At 31.0% G+C, this 20,598-nt stretch overlaps 2 protein-coding genes and 1 non-coding gene across 7 annotated transcripts in view; 1 reads left to right on the top strand and 2 right to left on the bottom strand.

Annotated features, from left to right (window-relative positions):
- Positions 1–14,795, bottom strand: part of LOC136969618 (WD repeat-containing protein 26-like) — a 91,295-nt gene extending 76,500 nt beyond the window's left edge. For all 4 annotated transcript variants that reach the window (XM_067263862.1, XM_067263865.1, XM_067263863.1 and 1 more), the window contains exon 1: positions 14,405–14,795. In XM_067263862.1, coding sequence (XP_067119963.1) covers positions 14,405–14,601 — 197 coding nt within the window. In that variant the 5' untranslated portion in view covers positions 14,602–14,795. The remainder of the gene's footprint in view (positions 1–14,404) is intronic.
- A 469-nt stretch (positions 14,796–15,264) lies between these two features.
- Positions 15,265–15,351, bottom strand: TRNASTOP-UCA (transfer RNA opal suppressor (anticodon UCA)). The gene has a single exon. It is a non-coding gene; the product is annotated as a tRNA-Sec (tRNA).
- A 187-nt stretch (positions 15,352–15,538) lies between these two features.
- LOC136969609 (uncharacterized) overlaps positions 15,539–20,598 on the top strand; it is a 58,516-nt gene continuing 53,456 nt past the window's right edge. The window contains exons 1-2 of one of the 2 annotated variants that reach the window (XM_067263843.1): positions 15,539–15,674; positions 15,810–17,010. In XM_067263843.1, coding sequence (XP_067119944.1) covers positions 15,831–17,010 — 1,180 coding nt within the window. In that variant the 5' untranslated portion in view covers positions 15,539–15,674; positions 15,810–15,830. Of the gene's footprint in view, positions 17,011–20,598 lie in introns of both variants that reach the window. The other variant, XM_067263842.1, reaches the window with a different exon arrangement.

The raw sequence follows: 20,598 nt of genomic DNA, 5'->3' as shown, positions 1-20,598 counted from the left end.
TCAGTAAGCAAGAACTGCAAGCAAACACAATTCCAGTGCTTTACGCTAGCTCTTTTCAATCTCCTTTTATACTACTTCCAGGCATTACTGCCACATAATTTGAATATGGGTTGTACTTTTAATCATTTGCATGTTCGCCCATGTTCTAACGAACTTGCAAATTTTGGGGTTATCTGATACATCCTTCTTAGTATTGTTGTTTTGTGGTCATTAGCATATTTTGATTTATATAAAAATCTATTATCTATGTTCTATATTTCCATATCAGTGCAGTGCCATCTGTCAGAAAATGAGTTGTTTTTTTGTTAAAGGGAGTTTCAAAACATACTGAAAGGTTGTCTCTCATTTTCTTTTGCATCATTATGTTAAGCTTTTATTTTTGTGTATTTTTTCTACAAAAGTTGATGATATAAACCTTTAAGAAATTGCAGTCTCACAAACTGATGATGATGACCAGCTAATAGAAGTGTATGCCTTTATATCAAACACAAGTTTTCAGCTACATAAAGGCTTTCAAGAAATTTAGAAAAGGTAAAAATCCAGAATATTTTGATAAGGCTACAGACTTAGAAATTCATTTCAATAACTTTGTTAAAAAACCAATGACAACTGAACAAATGACATTAGATTGTTTTGTAAAAAGTAAACTATTTTTATTTATTTGTATATAAAATTTTTACTATACATGCAGACATTTGTAACAAATTTCATTTGAATATACATATGTAAATCATAAAAAAATTTATTTTTTTAGGATATTTATGCATTTCCGGAATAGAGAGCAATAGAAAAGTGGTAAGACTACATCCTGTCGATTGCAGAAAACCTGCAAGACAGAAAAATAAGATAGTCCCATCAAAGTCTAGTTTTTGCAGGTTTTACTGCATACTCTACTGATTATTCAATAGAACAATAACTTGACATACAAATGGAAACTAATATGTAAGTACAATAAAGAACATAATAATGAACATAACACAAAAATTACATAATAATGAGTTCCAAGTGTGTTATAAGTTACATAGAGCTCCTAAGACATGAAGGGGTGGAAAGTTTTCAACAACATAAATAAACCCCTAGTTGATTTTTGTTACTTCAGATAAATGAGCATGATGCAGCAATCCTGAGAATGCTCTCTTAAGTGAATTTGGCTATATTATTTAATATAAGGTTTTAAAAAAACAAAATAGTTATAATTCAAAAAATAATTGCTACTTAATCTACTTACAGGTAAATCAATCTCTAAAACTTAGATTATTTATAATATATAGTAAAACTTGGTTAAGAAGTTATCACATTAAAAGTTTTTCTGTATAAGAGGTTTAATTTCAAAACTCCCAATTTTTCTCCCATAAAAAATGTGTAAATTTCACCATTTAAAATGTTTCCATGTAAGAAAATTTCCTACTTAAGTAAACTGAAATCTTGTCCATGACCAGAAAATGGATTCATTTAAAAAGTTTATCAACTGCATCCTATCAAAAATATATGCATTTAATTGTATATAGAAGAAAAATGTACAATATTTTGTGTTATCATTCATGTGACTTTGGGCTACTTTGAACATGGTTTTTACAACTTTTTTTACATGATCATCTGGCAACTATGCTTGCAGCATACAGCTGCAAGCATAGTTGCCAGATGATCATGTACAGTACTATATATAAATACTATACTATAAATATATGGATGATTCTGTTAAGTTTCCATTGAATTTTGGTATGGTATTTGTAGATCTGTGATTTTATTTGTGGGAATCATATAACATTTTTTTTTCTCTCACATAACAAAGCTGATGAAACAGACTACATTAAACAACTATATAAATAAATAAATACTGTATAAGCTTAATTCACTGTAACATAGCAGAACATTATTAAATAAATTCAGATTATCAAAAAAAAGTTATTTGTACAGTACATTACTGTATTTACTCAAATGTAAGATGCATTTTTTCAGATTTTGGTATCTCTGAAAATAAAGTGTATCTTAGATTCAATATAAGACATTGTAGTTAGTGACCTCTAATACCATGCATCTTATTTCTCTGTTACTAATTTCATGTGTCATTTTAATGATTTTATTAGACCAATACTCATAATAGTAAATGTTTGAGGTCAACTTAACTCAATATCATTAGTCTATTGCAGTAACATTGTAAATAGTTACTTGGACAAAAATCCCAGAAAAAGCTGTGCAGCATTCTTTCAAGAAATGGTGCATTTACAATGTTTTAAGCAGCATTGAAAATAATTGCATGTATATAAATGAGCATTGAATCCTATGTTGATTCACAACAGCCTAACATGGAAAGTGAAGAGGTTTCCGACTTTAATACTATAGAAGACAGTGATATTTAACTTAATTTACTGTGCATTAAATACTGAACAAATTTGTCAACAGAACTGATTCCATTGACATAAATGTCTTTGAGTTGTCTATCTTTTCAAAAAATCTGTAGATGGGCATGTAGAAATTAAGATGTGTCTTAGTGCACATACTTTGCATTTCAGATGCATTGATCTGTAAGATTAGATCAGTCTTTGTCACATGATACAGATTACTTCTGTTGTGTTTTAGTTGGAGGAAACTATATACAAGTAGGATCAAATCATCTTTACTCTGTGAATAAAACTGCTTGCAAAATCACAAGATGGGAAAGTGCATGCCATGCATTCTTGCTGTACAATCTTGCAAAATTGTTTCTTAATACTTATTTTTTCATCTTAGTTTATCAGATATTTTATGTTTTTACTTACCACTTATAAAGCTTTAGATATTTCTCATTGTTGACAGTTAAACATATTTTTTTGCTGTCAACTATAAGCTTGACTTTAACCATGGATGCAGCCATCTTTAATCTTTTTGATCTGATTGAAACAATCCAACCTTCCACTCAGATTAGTTTGATTGTGATCCAGTTGATCCTAGATGGCATTTGTATATACAGATAGAGATTTATCAGATTGTTATAGTTTGTTTGTATACACAGTTTGAATGATTAGAGTAATCTTGGATCAGTTTTATTCCAAAAGTATATGCATGATTCGATTCACTGACATCTTATATTTGAGTAAATATGAAATTTTTATTTCTGCTTAAGAAGTTTTTAAATTGATCCCTTAAAATTCTTCCTGACTAACTACGTTCTACTATATTTAAAACGAAAACTTGATTTTAAATCTATATAAGATATAGACAGTTTGTTTTCATATATACAGTACACTAAAAATAGATTTTTGATTTGTATATCTATAGAAACACTTAATAAGTCTTTACATTTACTATAACATTAAATTAAATTTTAAATTCTGAACAATAAATTGTGAAAATGACAAATATAAACAATATTTATCAATTATTTATATATGCCTTATAAGTCTTCAACTTCCAGCTGATGGATCTGAATTGCTAACCTTTGGAAAGCAAATACAAAACCTTATCAGAAGAGCTAACTGCCTGGTATTTTCCTTCTTTGCCTTGTTTAAAATTAAAAAATCACCTTTTATGGATTATTTCATAATATTTAACTATTAATGTTTGATAATATACTATGCAATATATTGATGTAATATATATTGCAGAGTATATTAGTACATCAAACACAGTATACTGATGTTTGATATAAACTAACTTATAAGGATTTTTTCACAATGCTCAGAATTCCATTTGAAAATGCCTTCAGTGAAAACACTAAAACTAAAAATAATATACACAATAAGAAAAATAACTAAGCATATTATATATAGCTACTTTTTAAGTTTTCTAATTATCACCAACTGACATAGTTAATCTTGTACTAGGAATCTGTGTCTATTGTTAATATTGCATATGTGAATGCATTAAGTTGAATCATAAGTAATGTCATTTTTTTTTATAAGTTATAAGACCTCATCAGCATAAAAAATATTTATTTAATCCAATATATAATGTTCTGGATAGCTTCTTTAATACTTTTTCCATTTTGACTGTTTTGATGAGATTGAAAAAAAATGATAATCTATAGATGCCAGAATAGGACTGAAAGAAAGATGAGGAAGGACTTTCCAATTAAGCTCAATTTTTGTTGGATGGACATTGTGATGCAAGTTAAAATCAATTAGTGATTTTATATATGTAAAGATAGACAAAAGTTACATTGCAATGTAGAGTTGACTGTTATCACATAACAAAATAATGCTCTTTCTATTTGTCAAATATGGACATTTTTCTTGGAGTGTTTTTTACAGTTTTCCCAATTGCTGGCAGTGTAAAATAGCATTTAATATTGCATTTAGATTCAACAATTCAAATTATTCCTCTCACACCCCATCTACAGTTCAGCAAAGCTCAGCTCAGTTCAGAAACTTGAAATACCAAGCTGAGCTGAAGTCTTGACATGTGAGCTGTGAATTTCGACTAGATTACAATGATACAAACAACAATTATTTTCTAGCAAAACATGTAGAGTTCAATAATGGGACTGAGACTACCTCAAATTACAAAAACTTGGAATACACAGAACAGGAAAAATAAAAAAATACAGAAGAAAATAATACATATGTAAATTCAAAAACTATGCAATAAATTGAATATATAGCTTTGGTAATATTTTAAGATTATTTTTATTTATTAAAGTACATTAAATTGAATGTGCTTTAATGAATAAAAAATTCTTAAAATATCACCAAACCTACTTAGAGGTGGGATAGTCTCTCTTTTACCTGATTGGACTGAGGGGGAAGCAAATTTTATTATTTTTACGTACCGTACATACATTTAGTATGTACGTACACATTATCACACAGGATAGTACAGGAAAGTTATGCCACAGTGATACTACATTACAGCAGTAACAGATGAAAAAGCAGCAATTGAAACAAAATAAGCACAAGGTATAGAAATTCACTTCAAGCTGAGTTGAGCTGTAAGCCAATCTGATATTATGGACTCCAGCTAAGAGTTGAACTGACTTCAAAATTCTGAGCTGTAGCTCAGCTCAGCTCATTTGGTAAAACTAATCCTAACATCTATATAGAAACACTTTTTGAGGATGAAGGCAACACTTTGGTTCTAAAACTGGAGTAGCGCTTTGGATATAACCATGTCTTTGCCTTTGGATATTCTCTTTTACAAATGACATTAGTGTATAATCGTCACTTCTCATTTCTAGTTACTATTCAGTCCAGAAATTGGGTTTACTCTTGCCTATTAAAAAGTGAAATGTATATGGATAATCAATTCAGATGATTCTGTCCAGTAAGGCCATTAGGAAACAATATATCACACTTGTTTATCTTTCCTTATTGAGATAACAAACTAACTGCTGTTGATTAAGACACCCCCAAGCTTTTCTGCAATTTCTATGCCAAATGGTCATCCAAAGCAAGGCTCATCTTCAAGACTGAAATTCCCACCCTTAAAGTTTTTGAACCATTTCACATTTTCTGATATTATGGCTTCACTATTATACACATCATACATATATTGTTTGTCATTGTAACCATGTATTATCTTTTCTAAATTCATATGGCATTATATGCCTTAAATGTTCTGATAAGCTCATTTAGATTGACACTAATAATTTGACTTCTTTAAAAATAATCAAAAATCATAATAAAAATTATTAAAATAGTTAGATATAAAAGCCATCATCTGTGTGTGTGTGTGTGTGTGTGTGTGTGTGAACTCCTTATAACACCTGCAATTTTTGTCCAATCCAAATGAAATTTTAGGTATATTTGTTTTGGTCTGACGGAAAGTATAGGCTACTTATTTTGAGGAAATATTAGCTATAGAATAAATGTTTTATTGATTTTGGTGATTGCACTTACATTGCAGTGACATCAGCAACCACATGATGTTCATGCTCAATGAGGAAATTTGCCTTAAGTTGCATTTTTATAAATATTTTGGCAAATGGCGTATTTTAAACTTACTTTATTAAATTTAAAATTTAACTTTAAAAATGATAGTCGCATCATGTCACTTCTATAACGAATTTTTTAAAAAAATATTGCCATAGTGACCACATGACGTTCTACTATCCAACTGGAAGTAACAATCTAACAAGCCCATTATTTAGAAAGTGTTATTGCTCATATAATTAACATACATACAATTCATCTTTGTTTTATCAATATGGAATTAAAAAGACACTATTTTGTCAAAAAAAAAAAAAAAAAAAAAAAAAAAACAAAATGCCTAGGGGAAAGCATAAGAGTAAAACTGATCAGGTAAATTCTAGGTCTAAAAGAATAAGAACAACTGAGACCCCTAAAGACTACGAAGTCAGACTTGAGCAACATCGAGTAAAAATGACTTTGTCAAGGGCTGCAGAAACAGCATCACGACATCAAGCACTTCTCAATTCTTTGATCTCTACTTTCTCATAAAAAATATTCCATCAAGCTTTATGGGAGAATTTCTAGTAGTTACATAATTAACAAACTAACACTTGAGCTAATTGGTGTATTAAAACAGCTTAGAAAAAACATTATTTATGACTCAACCAAATAGATTACAAATAAACTGAGATTGTCTAAAAGATTTTTATGATTCTACAATTATAAACCATTTTTCCCATTCATTATGAATGATGCCTGTGTTTGCAAAAGTAAAATTATACTGAAAAATGCTTAGCAATTCATTTGTTAGTTTAATGCAATATGGCAACATACTTCTCTTAGCAATATGGAAATGTTTATCATAATGGAAGTTAACTATATAACTGTCTCAATTGTGACAAGAGATACCATGCTGAATATTTAAATATAATCTATTAATCCCTTCAGTAAAAAGGAAATAAAAAGATTTTTAAATTTACATTGTAATATTTAGCCTTTTCTCAGTTTGTATTAAATATGAATATTTTCTATGTTAAACTATCACATTACAAATATTCAGTTTTTGTGTATGTAAATATTATTTCATCAACAAATACCCATCAATAAAGTACTATTTTCTCAGTAAGTTTACATGTGAAAACTGAATGAAAATTATGACTGATTGTACTTGTATAGTTCTTGACCTCTTGACCACAATGTATTCACATTATGGTCAAGAACTATACAAGTAAGATCAATCATAATTTGCATTCAGTTTTCAAATGTAAACTTATATATTTTCACATTATATTTATTTATTCACATAATGTGAAAATATCTAGAAATCTCAACAAATTATGAATTTATGAAAATAAAAGGCATTCCTCATTTTCTAAATTCTTCTGTACTAATAATGTGTATACAGTATATTCTTTAATAATATTTCTTAGTTTCTCAAGATTGAATTATCATTACATGCTAATAGATAGAATTTTAGATCATCATAAAGCTGAATTCTTATGATAATTTAACATTGCTTGAAATTTTTTGGTATTGAAGAATATATAAGAATATATTTTCAATACTATTATGATAGAAATGTTAGTTTTTTTTGCTTTCTTTTTCTCATTAGCTGTGTTCAGCTCAAATTTATTTGGCATCTAATCTGCATAAACAGTGACTTAAAAGCTTATTTACAAACTTAAGGAGCATGTAGAGGAATTGAAATAAACAGCTTTCAATTAGAAACCTGTATTCTCTTAAGTAATCATAAGTCTTTGAATGTAAAGAACATTGTGCACAACATACTAATGAAATATTAAATTTTGTGTAAAACTTAAGACTAAGTACACAAAGATTACACAAATTTACTACATGAACTTACAAAAGATGTTCGAATTGGCAACCATCATATTTAATGCATGCATTCATCATCAAACAAAACTTTGGTGCACTCTCTCAAATATCACAGGCATCTCCAGATCAAATTGCAAGCTGCAAGCATTTTAGCTAAAAATGTTTCTGGATCATCAACTGGTGCCTCATAAACAATGCTTTCAATATAAAGGAAGTAATCAAGAGGTGTCAAGTCAGAGGAACAGGTTGTCCATTCAACTGGATCTCCTCTTTCAATTCAAGGATATGTGCAATTTTGAAATTCCAGCACACAGAGCAAAGTGTGCTAGTGCTTCATCATGTTACATTCACATTTGATGACACATTATAAGCAGCACATCTAACAGCTTAGAAACAGTTTCTTCCAAAAATATTCTATAACTTTGCCCATTCAAATGTGGTGACAGGAGATAATGTTTGATAGGTAATCACCAATAATCATCTGAACATATGTTCACTGCAAACCTCTCTCTCTTGGTGGTGGTGATGTATAAATGTAGCATTGGGATTGTGTTCCTCAAACATGGCTATTAGAGCAATTGAAGAAGTCATTTCTGTTGAATGATGCCTCACATGTGAAGCACTGTTTTTTGAGCAGTATTCTTCCACTGCTCAAAAAACATGTTCAGACAATGCTACAAAATTCATTGACAAAACTGCCCCTACTGTGGAAAACCTTCCAAGGACAATCCATGCACTTTCTGTGGATGATAGGAGTGCAACTAGTTTTTGTGCAAGACAGCATACATTGCTTTGTGAAATCCTATTGTGATAAACAATGGAACATGTGCTGGTTTATGGCTGTACTTCTGTATACAAAAATACATCTTCTTTGACACTGATTTTTCAAATCTGTAAAGGATAACCTATACAACATATAAAAATTTAAAATATTTTTAAATACATATGTAAAAACATAGATTGCATTTCCAATGGCTGCACCACAGATGAAATGCAAGTCCTGAAGTTCTGCATAAGTGTATCATTCCATTTAACAAATAGCAAGAGATAATGAAAGCACCAAGACAGGTTACCTTCAACTGAACAACGCAAACAACCCAGGAACATCTGTGCACAAATAGCAAGCACACATGATGATACAAACCTACTATATGCAACAATTGAAGGTCACAGTCAATTCATACAGTAACCAACCTAATTTCTCTTTGCAACATACAGTTGCATCCACAATGTATTAATAGTTCCTTATATTCAAAGGCTCATACTGACTCAGGATTACTTCAGAGAACATGGGTTCCTAATCAAAAGTTGTTCTATTCTAACTCCTCTATACACTTTTTAAGTTTGTCAATAATCTTTTGAATCACCTATAATATTGGGTTTTCTTGATTTTCCTCTATACAAGGGTATCATAAAATACCATTCCCATTGTATACTCTTAAGTGAATTGCTTTGAACTATTAATTTTTTGATTCAACTATTCCAGTTAAAATTAAAATTCATTTTACTTAGAAAATAACATATAAATATTTTTGTCTGTATTGAAATAGAATTTCTTTTAATATGTAATATTGATTAAGACTATAAATTTCCAACATGTATTTTAAAAGAATACATAATCTATATATATAATCAAGACAAGTTGATGATGATGATGATAAGTGCAGAGCCCAAATGGTTAGGAGTTGAAAGTTGAAATTTGGTACACAGTTACGGTACGTCACGAGAACGCACACTAAGAAGGGATTTTTTGAAATACCTCCCCACGGGGGAGAGGGACAGCATTAAGGCTTAACACTTCCATCAACAATGGAAGTGTTTAGTAACAATGGAAATGTCAACAATGGAAGAGTCAACAATGGAAGTGTTACGTAACAATGGAATTGTTAAGAGAAAACGACGTGCAAAACGCAGATGCAGCTTTTTCATTTTTGCGGGAAATTGAACATATTTTTAGACCCATCTAAAAATTCTGTAATTAGTCTGAAAACAGGGGGACCCAATTCTTGCATTCTGAGAAAACGGGTAAGGTTGACTGTAACATAATAATCTTAATTTTCGCTAAAACGGTTAGGAGTTGAAATTTGAAATTTGGTACACAGTTAGGGTACCAAATTTAAATACCAAAGTGTTAAGTAACAAGGGAAGTATCAACAATGGAAGTGTTAAGTAACAATGGAGAACAAGAGAAAGCGACGTGCAAGATTTATGGGCTCTGGAAAAAACAGAAAAAGAAAAAGAGTAATATGTTAGAACACATTCGATTTTCAAATTTAAACAGATTAGTTCGGTTTTCCTCGACCTTTCTTCTTTAGAACATTCGATGAAAATCGAACGATATAATCAGAACACATCGTGAAAATCAAACAATATTAGAATATTCAATTTTCAAATTCGACCTTTCTTTAGAAATACTTAGTTCTTTGATGAAATTACTCTTTTTTTCTTTTGTGACTATAACGTAATAATCTCAATCTTCATTATCGTTACTTTTGTCCGAGCAACGCTGGGCCTACCTGCTAGTAAATTAATATTTATAAATATAGTACAATCTGTGTGAAATGGAATTGCATGAAACTGAATTATTTTTATTTTGAAGTTTTAGTACTTTTTCCTTTTTTTTTAATCTTTAAACTACACCAGATAAATGTCACATTCATTATTTATAGTAAAAATCACTTTTACATATATAAGAAAATTTTATTACTAGTTTAAATCCAACTTAATCCAAGGTGATTCCAATTAAAGATGAGAGTATTCAAATGCAAGAATTGAGAACTATTTGATTCAAAAAATCATTTTTTCCCCAAGAACTGATGTTAGATATTCAAATACTTTTTGGATGTGATCCTTCTGAACTCATATGACAGAGAACAAGCCAATTAGAGTACCAGGAACTAGTATCTTACCGTGCTGCTGGAAATTCTAATCTCATTACAGTAATACAGAGACCAAGTTATACTCTGATTTTACAGCCCTATAATATTCCTTGTAATCATCAGCTTTTGCATGAGCTACTTTGTAACCCTTTCTGTTTCTATACATGGTGGTCATAGAACTCCATTCTTCCACTTCCAATCTTTATCTTTCATCTCTATTTTCCATCTCCACTACACTCTATCAACCACTTTCTGCCTCTATCCTACTGCTTTCCACTCTCTTCCAATGTCTTTCCTTATGGTTATACCAGTGAGTGCTGCCATTAATCCCTTTTCTAAATAAATAAATATACTTTGATTTGGCTTCTTGAGGAATTTTAATACTCTTATTTCAACAGTGCCCAAACTTTTCAATTGGTATGCCAAATTGCACATAAATGGTAGGTAAGCAGGCCATAAATATTTTGTATAATCCATATATACTAAAAATAAACCTATTTCTATCACTTATAAGTGATGTGTCAAATATGTTTATGGGTCAAATTAATGTATTCCACAATTGCTGGATTTGGCTTGGGGAGCCATTATTTTGACACTACTGCTCTAGTTAATCATTTATTATAATCTGTAATTATCAACATACTAATCAACTTGTTTTCAAATGGGTTCTAGTTAGTTATAATTAACTACTCCATAAAGGCAAATTGGTATCACTGTGCTACATTATTCTCATTGTTTTCATAAATTACATTTATTGCTTGTTCTCAAGAGCTTGATTCTCAGAAAGTCATTCAATTCTGCCTGGTTAATTCCAATGGGTGCATGACAAATGACCTATGACTTAAGAACTATGAGTTACAAATTATTTCCAACTTAGGAAAAGGAAATGTTTTGGAATAACATACTGTAGTGTTCAGCAGACTTGACAGTTGTAACTCAAATTGGTAGCTGTTATGTAGCAACCTGGATCTGCTAAACGATGAGTGACGTTGCATTGGAACAAAAAGCCTCATTGGTCAGTTTCAGGTAGCAATAGGTAGTGTAAATAAAAGATGCTACCAAATGTGACATCAAAACACCAAACATGTTCCAAAAGAGCGCTACTGTAGAGGGCAGTCAGCAGAAAAATACTCAACAGCTCTGGAACTGTTGAGTCTGCTGAATGCAGCCATTGTTAATTATTGTATGCCAGAAGCAATTAACAAAGCACATCAAAGAAAAGCAATTCTTCGAAAACAAATTCTTTCAAAGAACTTTTATACTTTTTTGTTCTAATGTATATTGTATTTAATGTAATGTATTTTTAATTTTATGTCTTTGTTTTTATGTACCGGTACCTATATTTGTTAATTTTGGGGTAGATATCAATTGTCCTTCAAGATTTTTCTATTTACTTGTAAAAATAAATAAATAAATAATGTATGTAACTTGTATAAATATGTTTGTCAGTTACAAAATCATTCTTTTAACCCATTTCTTAAAAAATGTCATTTAAAGTATAAAGGGTAAACACCAGAGCAAAATTAAAATAGACAACTGAAGTGCCTTTGACCGGTGTGCCTGAGGATGAACCCGACAGAGTTCGAAAACGTTTGCAATTTACTGAGAGAAGCAGCACACCAGTCAAAGGCACTTCAGTTGTTTATTTTAAATGTCATTTAAATTTACCAGGAAGTAGACCAATAAAAAAGGATGGTTATTTTAATAAATAAAACAATAAAAAATTTTGTTTTTGTCTATTATTGATCTCTCATTTTGTTACCCAGTTAGTGGTAGCCCAGTTGACGGCATCCCATTCCAACAAACTAATATTAATAAAGACCTTGTGTCTATTTGTCCTCGTCACACAATCTTCATTTCTCTGACCAGATTTGAAATATTTCTCAGAATACATTTTGTCCTGCTGTTTGATCTGTACAGATAATTTTACTTACTTGACTACAAGTGGAATGTTAATTTTCTGCTTTATGCAGGTTGAATTACATTCTTTCTACCCAAAAACTTCTTCCCTTCTTGCATTGAACAGATTTCTGGCTTATAGTAAAATTTATCATAGAAAATTTCTCCATTCTGAAGATTTTTTTCCATTAATGCAGCTTTCTGTTTTATTCAGGCTCCATTTTTGACAAGTTTTACTGTATAAGCAACAACCAAGCTCTGCTGGATTTTCAGGCAATAACTAAGTTAATGATTATATACTAAACAAACCTTTAACATTAAACAAATCCAATACTTAATAATCATTAGAATGATATTCATGGGATAAAACAATGTGTGCAAATATAAAGAATCAAATTATATGTAGGAAGCACAAAAATGAGAATTTTATCTATATATTATTATGCAAACTATACAAAAATAAAATTCAATGAACATCATCAATTTGATTGATGTTTCTAAATTAACAATAAATATTTATTATATAATAAATATATATAATATTATATATTTATTTATTTTTAAAGAAATTGTGTGTATGTATTATATATAAATAAGGAGAAAAATTCAAGTGGTTTTGTAGGTGTCCCTACAAAACCAACACCCACAGTCAGCATGAAGTTGCCAAAAAATTTAACAGACTGTATCAACTTAAACCAATTATATAGTGGTGTGAATGTAGTCTTTTAAACTCTGCAGCAATTTCACACTAACTAAAGGGTCCTCACCATCAAAATAACTTGAATTTGTTCCTCCTTACTCAGCACCAGACTTTATGTATAAAAGAATAAACAAACATCAACACAACTCTCTTAGAACCAAACTTACAGGACATCCTGAATATAAATGAAATTTTTTATACACTGTTGCTTTGATAGTAGTTTTCTATAAAATCTGAATTATATTTTGTCAATCTTATTTTGTCAAACTACTTTTTGGACTGTATATAATTATATTTAAACATAGCCCACGTAACAAGACTCATAAAATTAAATATATCCTTGAAATTTTTAGAGAACCGAGAAGGAACATCCTTAGCAATCATTTATATTTGAATTAAATTACAAAATATTTATTGATTTATATAGAAACTGGATAGTATAGTTGTTCATAAAGATAATTGCTAATAAAAATATTAACATGTCACGTAAAATTGAATATTTTGAAACTATAAAATAAATGAAGAATTTAAGTATAAATTCAAATTCATAAATGTACACATTATTAATTACTATTATCAAATATAAATGTGTGTATTTATGGTATACTTAAAACTTTATCATAATTTAAAATTTCACATAAAAGTTGGTAAATGATTTTACATTTTCCAAATTTTATAACAATCAACTTCAGAAAAAATAAATAAAACCTCACATTCTAGTCTGAATATATAAGAAATATCTTCATAAACTGCACATGCCTAACATCAAAGAAATAGATAGAAATTTAACTTATAGCCAATTGCAGCTGAAAATGATTGCATAAATTTTTAAAATTCCTGTTATTGATAAAAAAAAACAAAATTACATGACGACGTTCATAGAAAGAACTAAGGAAAATTAAAATCAGTTTATTAGCATACGAAAAGATCCTTCGAAGTATTTACATATGTAGACCTAAGTTCAAGTCGAATCGAAGAAAATAAAAATCTGTGAATAGTTTTTTTTTTAAACTATAACAAATTTATGAGTAATGTAATGATAAATTTTTTCTAAAATATTCATGAATTGCACAATATTATTTAAAATTTCTGTGTTAAAAAGTAATTGAGTATAGACAATGGTTTTAATCAGGTGATGATGAAACAATGATATTAACACTTTTTAATTTTAATGAAAATTATATCTCCACACATAAAAACAGTTTGAAAGAACGAGGGAGAAGGGGTCTTTTTTTATTTTTGTTTTTGTTTTTTTGTCTACCTACTTGAGACCAAGACCTCTTAAATGCTGACCAATCAGTCTGATGATGTCCTGTTCTGTTTGAGATTTGATTTTAGTACCAATTTCATTATTATCGGTAGAGATATCGGGCATATGATCCCCATTTTGTTCATCCTCCTTGATGCTCGTCGTTGCCCCATTGTGCATAGATGGACAGCCATTGGTGGTAGATGATTGCATCGCAAGACGTTGTTTTTTCAAAGGTGGAGGAGATACACCACCGTTGTCTGAATCTGCACTCGAGGCCAGGCTTGCTAACGATTAAACTCCGTAATATATTCACTTTTTTGAGTTCCTTTGTTCCTAACACACTCGCTAACAACAAAACGCCAACAAACACAGCTGTCTACAACCGACCTCGCTCATCCAATGTTTTCATCTGTGACGTCATTTCAGATTGGATGACTTTTATTTATTAGTTTTTTATAAAAATTTATCGATTTCGAAAATGATTTGTAATTAATCATTTAAAATATTATTAAAAGTATTAATTTATAAATACGCACCGAAATTTACCAATCTCGATATTTTTAAGTTATTTATAACAACGCAAATACATAGAAATCGAAATGAATTTTACGAATAAAATTTTATAGTTTATTAAATCAAAGTCGTTCGTAGATAGTAAATTCTTTGTTTTTAAATTATTTTATTAAATGTCACTTATATATAATTAGCCCTTGCGACAACGAAAAGGTTAATTAAACGGTTTAGGAAATGTGATTTTAATTCTTCTATCTTTAAAGAAATAGAAACTGATACTCGGAGAAGTTTAGCTTAAGGAACTTTTTAACAACAAAACTTTTGATATTAAAAAAAAACTTTAATTTTAGGCGCGCGCGACGCCCAGAAGGTGGAATCGAACCACTCTGACGTTAATCAGCTACGGGTTTGAAGCCCGCACCCCGGACCACCGAGGTTCATCTGGGCGAAAGTTAAGTATTTTTAAACTATATTTATAAGCTGCACTATATTGACGGTTTTCTCGCTGGTGTGTAATTATTAAATGTTTATTATTTCCAAAAGTTGTTGATAAAACAATCAAAAGTATAAAAAATAAACTAAACCGATTAATAATACCATACATTTTATAAATGGAAACGGTATATTCCGCGTAAATTTTTGTTAAATGCGAGTAAAGTACTTATATTCATTATATTTTATTGTACAACAACGCCATCTACGTATAACCGTTGCATCTACATCGGGCGGAAAGATGGCGGCTGGAAGACTATGACGTTACTAGCATAATCGTATGATTCGTTTATACGTATTCGGATGCTTCGCTTTTAAACGTTTATTATAATTTGAGACTTTCCATCGCCAGTAGTAATACGAAAGCGTTATTATTAACGACGTTAAAGAAATTATTTGTGTGTTTTTTGTAGGACCAATGTACGTTGTCCAAGATGGCCGACAGTGGTGCACAACAGGCCCTCATGGTCAATGGAGAAGTCGGTCTTGCCGAAGATATCAGTGCCTTGGTGACATCGCAGACTACTGTTACAGAAGTAAGTACGGCAGATATATTACAACAAGCATTGGAACAAGCGTCTGGTGAACTTAATCAAGTTGCTGTTACATACGATAATGTTGAAAATGCTGTTGCTGTTATTCACGGAGAACTGCCAGCTGACAGTGGTGCTGTTATTGTTACCGAAAACAAACAAATCGAACCCGATAATCAAATGGAAATGGTTCATTTACCAGATTCTCAACTTATTGACAGTACAGAAGCACAAAATATACCAGTATATCAAACTGAAAATTCTGCAGACATTACAAATGAAGTTGATTCATCAACTAATGTTATTCCTGATGCAGAAATGGTTGCAGTTTCTTCAACTGGTGAAAATCCAAATACAGATCTCTGTAATATTTCCAATACGGAAGAACTAGATGTCACTGATCAAGCACTTGCAGATTCTGTAAATCTCGAAGATGTTTCTGTTAGTCCGCAGACGGGTGTCGATCTCTCTCATTTAACTTTACCTCCGAAATCTACTTCGGCACCTTTAGGCTCGAGCGCTAACCCAATTCAGATTATACAACAAGGAAATACGTATCATTCGACACAAGTTCTTACACAAGATCAATTACAACAGATTGCCCACGTTTTACAGCAGCAACAAGTTAGTAAAGCTCTAAATAACGGAGGAAAAGCTGTGTTATATAATCCTGCAACAAATACTCGAATAATCTACAGAGTTATATATCCGTCTGAACTAAACAAAACCTCGGATAGTGAAAGAGATCAGGACGGTTCTTTTCAAAGAGGCGGACCTTCGTCGAGGGGTAGAGGTCGACCCCGTAAAGGATGGGGTAAAAAGAACGAAGAAGACGAAAACAAAACAGAGGGTCCAGAATTGTCTAGAGAAGAGAAGGAAAAACGAAAGAAACACAGACCTCGTACTCGTTCTGGAAGGATCTCGAAGCCTCCTGCATATATGATGAGAGATTATAAACGCATTCATCATTTAGATTTTGATGAAGAACCTTATGATGATTCGGATGGTGGCTATTCTGATTACCAAGTCAGTGATGAAGATGGTGAAAAGCGATCATATAAAGCATGTCATTTACCTCCTGGTGAGATTTTTTTTTTTAATTGTTTAAAAAGATATATATACTTACATTTTAATTTCATTTAGCATTTTATATATTTAGAATGTTTATCTGATATGTATTAATGTTCCAATTTATTTAAATTTATTAAATTTAACATAAGTATAATTATAATTCAGAGTTATTTAGTACCAAAATTCAAAAATTTATTTGGTAATTTTAAGCATTTAATTAATAAATTTAAAAAAAATATAAATTCTACTGATGATTTTGTTTGGCAATATTCTATTAATATAAATTAATTATTTAATTAAACATAAAATTTAGTAAGTCTTTGTCACAGTTATTTTTTAATATGGATATGTCTCATATAAAACAGATGATGATATTCTATTATAATGATAGCAAATCTTTATTATTCTCTTAAATATAATTCCATTGAATCTGAAATTTTGGAACATAAATTTACAAAAAACTATTTAGAAAATTTTAATAAAGGATAAACATTAATGAAATCATAGTTCTGCTTAATAGTAATGTATTATAGGTCCAATTTGGATGATGAGGTTCAAAAATTTGATCATTATGACAATCCATTTTTTTCTTTAACAGATAAGAAAAATGTGATAATTTTATATTGTAGTTTTTGGATACTGCAAATAGACTTACAAAATTTGAAAGATGTGAAATTGGGAGCCAAGCTTTAACTATATTATATCACATCTAAAGCATAATAAAATTATGAAGCATTTCTCTTACATGATTGGCTTAGATGCTCCCACACTCATCTTACATCAAAGTCAGTGGCGTAGCGAGGGGGTGTATCATGCACCGCTGTTTTTTTTTTTTTTTTTTAAATACTTCTGTACGTAATAAAAAAATATCACTTCAAATCTATGAGATCCATGTTGACATATACAAGGATTGTTCAAAAAGTTCCCGAACTTTATTTATTACAAAAAAAAATACTTCACTTACAATTTATTTGTCAGGGTCTCCTTCAAAGTAGTCTCCTCCCCAACGAATATACTTATTCCAAAGGTGTTTCCACTGTTTGAAACAGTCCTGGAATGCTTTTTCCGGAATGCTCATAAGCTCCTCCATCATTTTTTTTTTTTTTTTTTTTTCTATTTCTGGAATGGTGGCAAATATTGTTCCTTTGAGTGTGTTTTTTAGTTAGGGGAACAGGAAAAAGTCTCATGGGGCCAGGTCTGGTGAGTAGGGCTGGTGAGGAAGCACAGCGGTGTTGTTTTTGGCCAAAAACTCATGAGTTCTGAGGAACGAATGAGCCAGCACATTTTCGTGGTGAAAAAAACTACTTGCCACTTCTCCAAAGTTTGGGCCATTTTTGCCTGATTTTGTTTCTTAGGTGTTTCATAATCCCCAGCTAGTACTGAGTGTTTACTGTCTGGCTTGTAGGTAGGTATTCATGATGTACAACCCCCTTTGCATAAAAAAAAAAATAACATCACCTTAACATTTCAGCAAGCTTGTCAAGCTTTTTTGGGGCGGAGATGTTTTACCCACCCTGACCATAAGCCTTGGTAATCAACTCAAAAGTGTCCATGAAGGATTTTCCGAGTTTCACACAGAATAACACTGCTCCTTCAAGGAGCTCATTTACGCCAAACCCCACAAACATCCCTTCACATAAATGGCCATAACTAATCACCAAAACAAGATATCAACAAACGGATTGAAGGAGGTTACTCAAGAGGTTTCCGTGAACACAATGCCTCCAAGTGGATTAAAAAATAACCAACTGGAGGTGCTCTATTCAAAAAGTTTCCGAACTTTTTGAATAGAGCACCTCCAGTTGGTTATGAGCACCTCCCACGTACACGTCTGAAATGAAACTGATTGCCAATGCACTTCGTGAAAAATAGTGTTTGTCTAACAACCGCCTTTCTGTCTGTAAATCAAAAAAACAGCATCCATTCATTTTCACACTTGTCTGACATTAGCCTTATCCATGTCCATTGAAATTTTTTCCTGAGTTCATTATATGACTAAATTTTTTTTCTTTATAAATCAACTGTGCAAATTAATAATTTGGATCATTACTCATTGAACTTGAATATTTTTGTGTCTCTTACTGCAATTTATTTTTAAGAAGAAGGTACAGTGGAACCTTGATTAACGAACTTAATCCATTCCGCGACTTCATTCGTTAACCAAAGCAATTTTTCCCATAGAAATTAATGCAAATACAATTTATCTGTTCTAACAGCTGGTATTTTTGTAATTTTATTTGTAAAATGGGTTTTCTTTGAAAATATAGGAAAACACACTCATAAACAGTTGATCTAGGTTAAATTTTCAGAAAAGGGGGAAGATTTGACAGGTATAAAAACATTGCATATGGTCGTTAAAGTTCCAAAACAACAGATAGCAGAAACAACGGGCTAAATTATGAGTGCAAGGCTTATAGGTTTATCAACAATCTCCGATCAGACTCGATGAACAGGTGCCAAATAGATGCCTCGGAACGGACGTGATCTGGTTTAGGTTTTCACCTGGAGACAAAGAAGAAAACAATCAGGAAGCGAGGAATGGGACGCAGGACCAATCAAAAGGTGAGATTCAAGGAAGAAATACTATAAAAACCCTGAATCTCAAGGTCAAAACGCAATTCTCCTAAAAATTCTACTGCGATTAATCTGTGTTGTCTTTATCTGCATTAAGCCTGAAGTTGTGCCTGCTAAAATTTGTGTTGTGTCTTACGGACCACTACAGTCACCACAGCTCCATCACCTACCATTGCTTCTGTGACCAAGCAAACCCATCTTGTCCACTCTGGGGCTATGACTGATCAGCTTGCACTATCATAGAACCAGCAATATGCTGTTCCTCAGTGCAGGAAAAAATACTTTAGATAAACCATTTCAAACTACAGTACCTCAAATATGTAAGCATCTTCCCATTCTAATAAATGATTTTCACTGTAAAATACTTGTCATCTTTGTCTTCTCCATCACCACCAATGTATGAATGGACCCTAGACTATCACCAACGCGTGATTAACTGATTCCCCCTAAAAGTCAACAAGCTTACAAATTTGACACAAAACCGTTAAGTTCGTTATTCGAATTTAGTCCGTTATCCGAGACAAAATTTTTGCAAAATAAAAGTTTGTTAACTGGAGTTTCACTGTATATATATGATGTGGAATAGAAAAGTTGCAATTAGATTTATAGTGGCTATATTCAACAAACTATTACTAGTTGAGCAGAGTATGTAATGGTAACTGCTATGTAACAGTAATAGTTCTACTAAATGATGAATTAAGAGTTGAGACAAATTGGTGACATTACAGAAGCTTTCACTCCTTTCCAAAAACCTAAAAACATTCTACGGGGTAAATTAAATTCACTCTTTAATATGCGTAATACTCTTATCACCTTTTGGCTAGACACCCATTTGAATAAACTTGCATAGTTTTATGACTGGTTGCCTACTTGATCCAACTTTCCTTCTTTCTTTCTAATGAGGAGAGGGTCAGATGTTTGGGTCTCTAAATCAAATAAAACTTGGTGAGCATTTAACCCTAAACACAAACAACTCCTTGTTTGTGTTTAGGGTTACATGCTCACCAAGTTTTATTTGGACAAC

The sequence above is a fragment of the Centruroides vittatus genome, unplaced genomic scaffold (assembly GCF_030686945.1).
Source record: "Centruroides vittatus isolate TY-2023 unplaced genomic scaffold, ASM3068694v2 contig_18, whole genome shotgun sequence".
Lineage (NCBI taxonomy): Eukaryota > Metazoa > Arthropoda > Arachnida > Scorpiones > Buthidae > Centruroides > Centruroides vittatus.
Note: the sequence above shows the minus strand (reverse complement) of the source record. Positions and strands in the feature narration are given on the sequence as shown.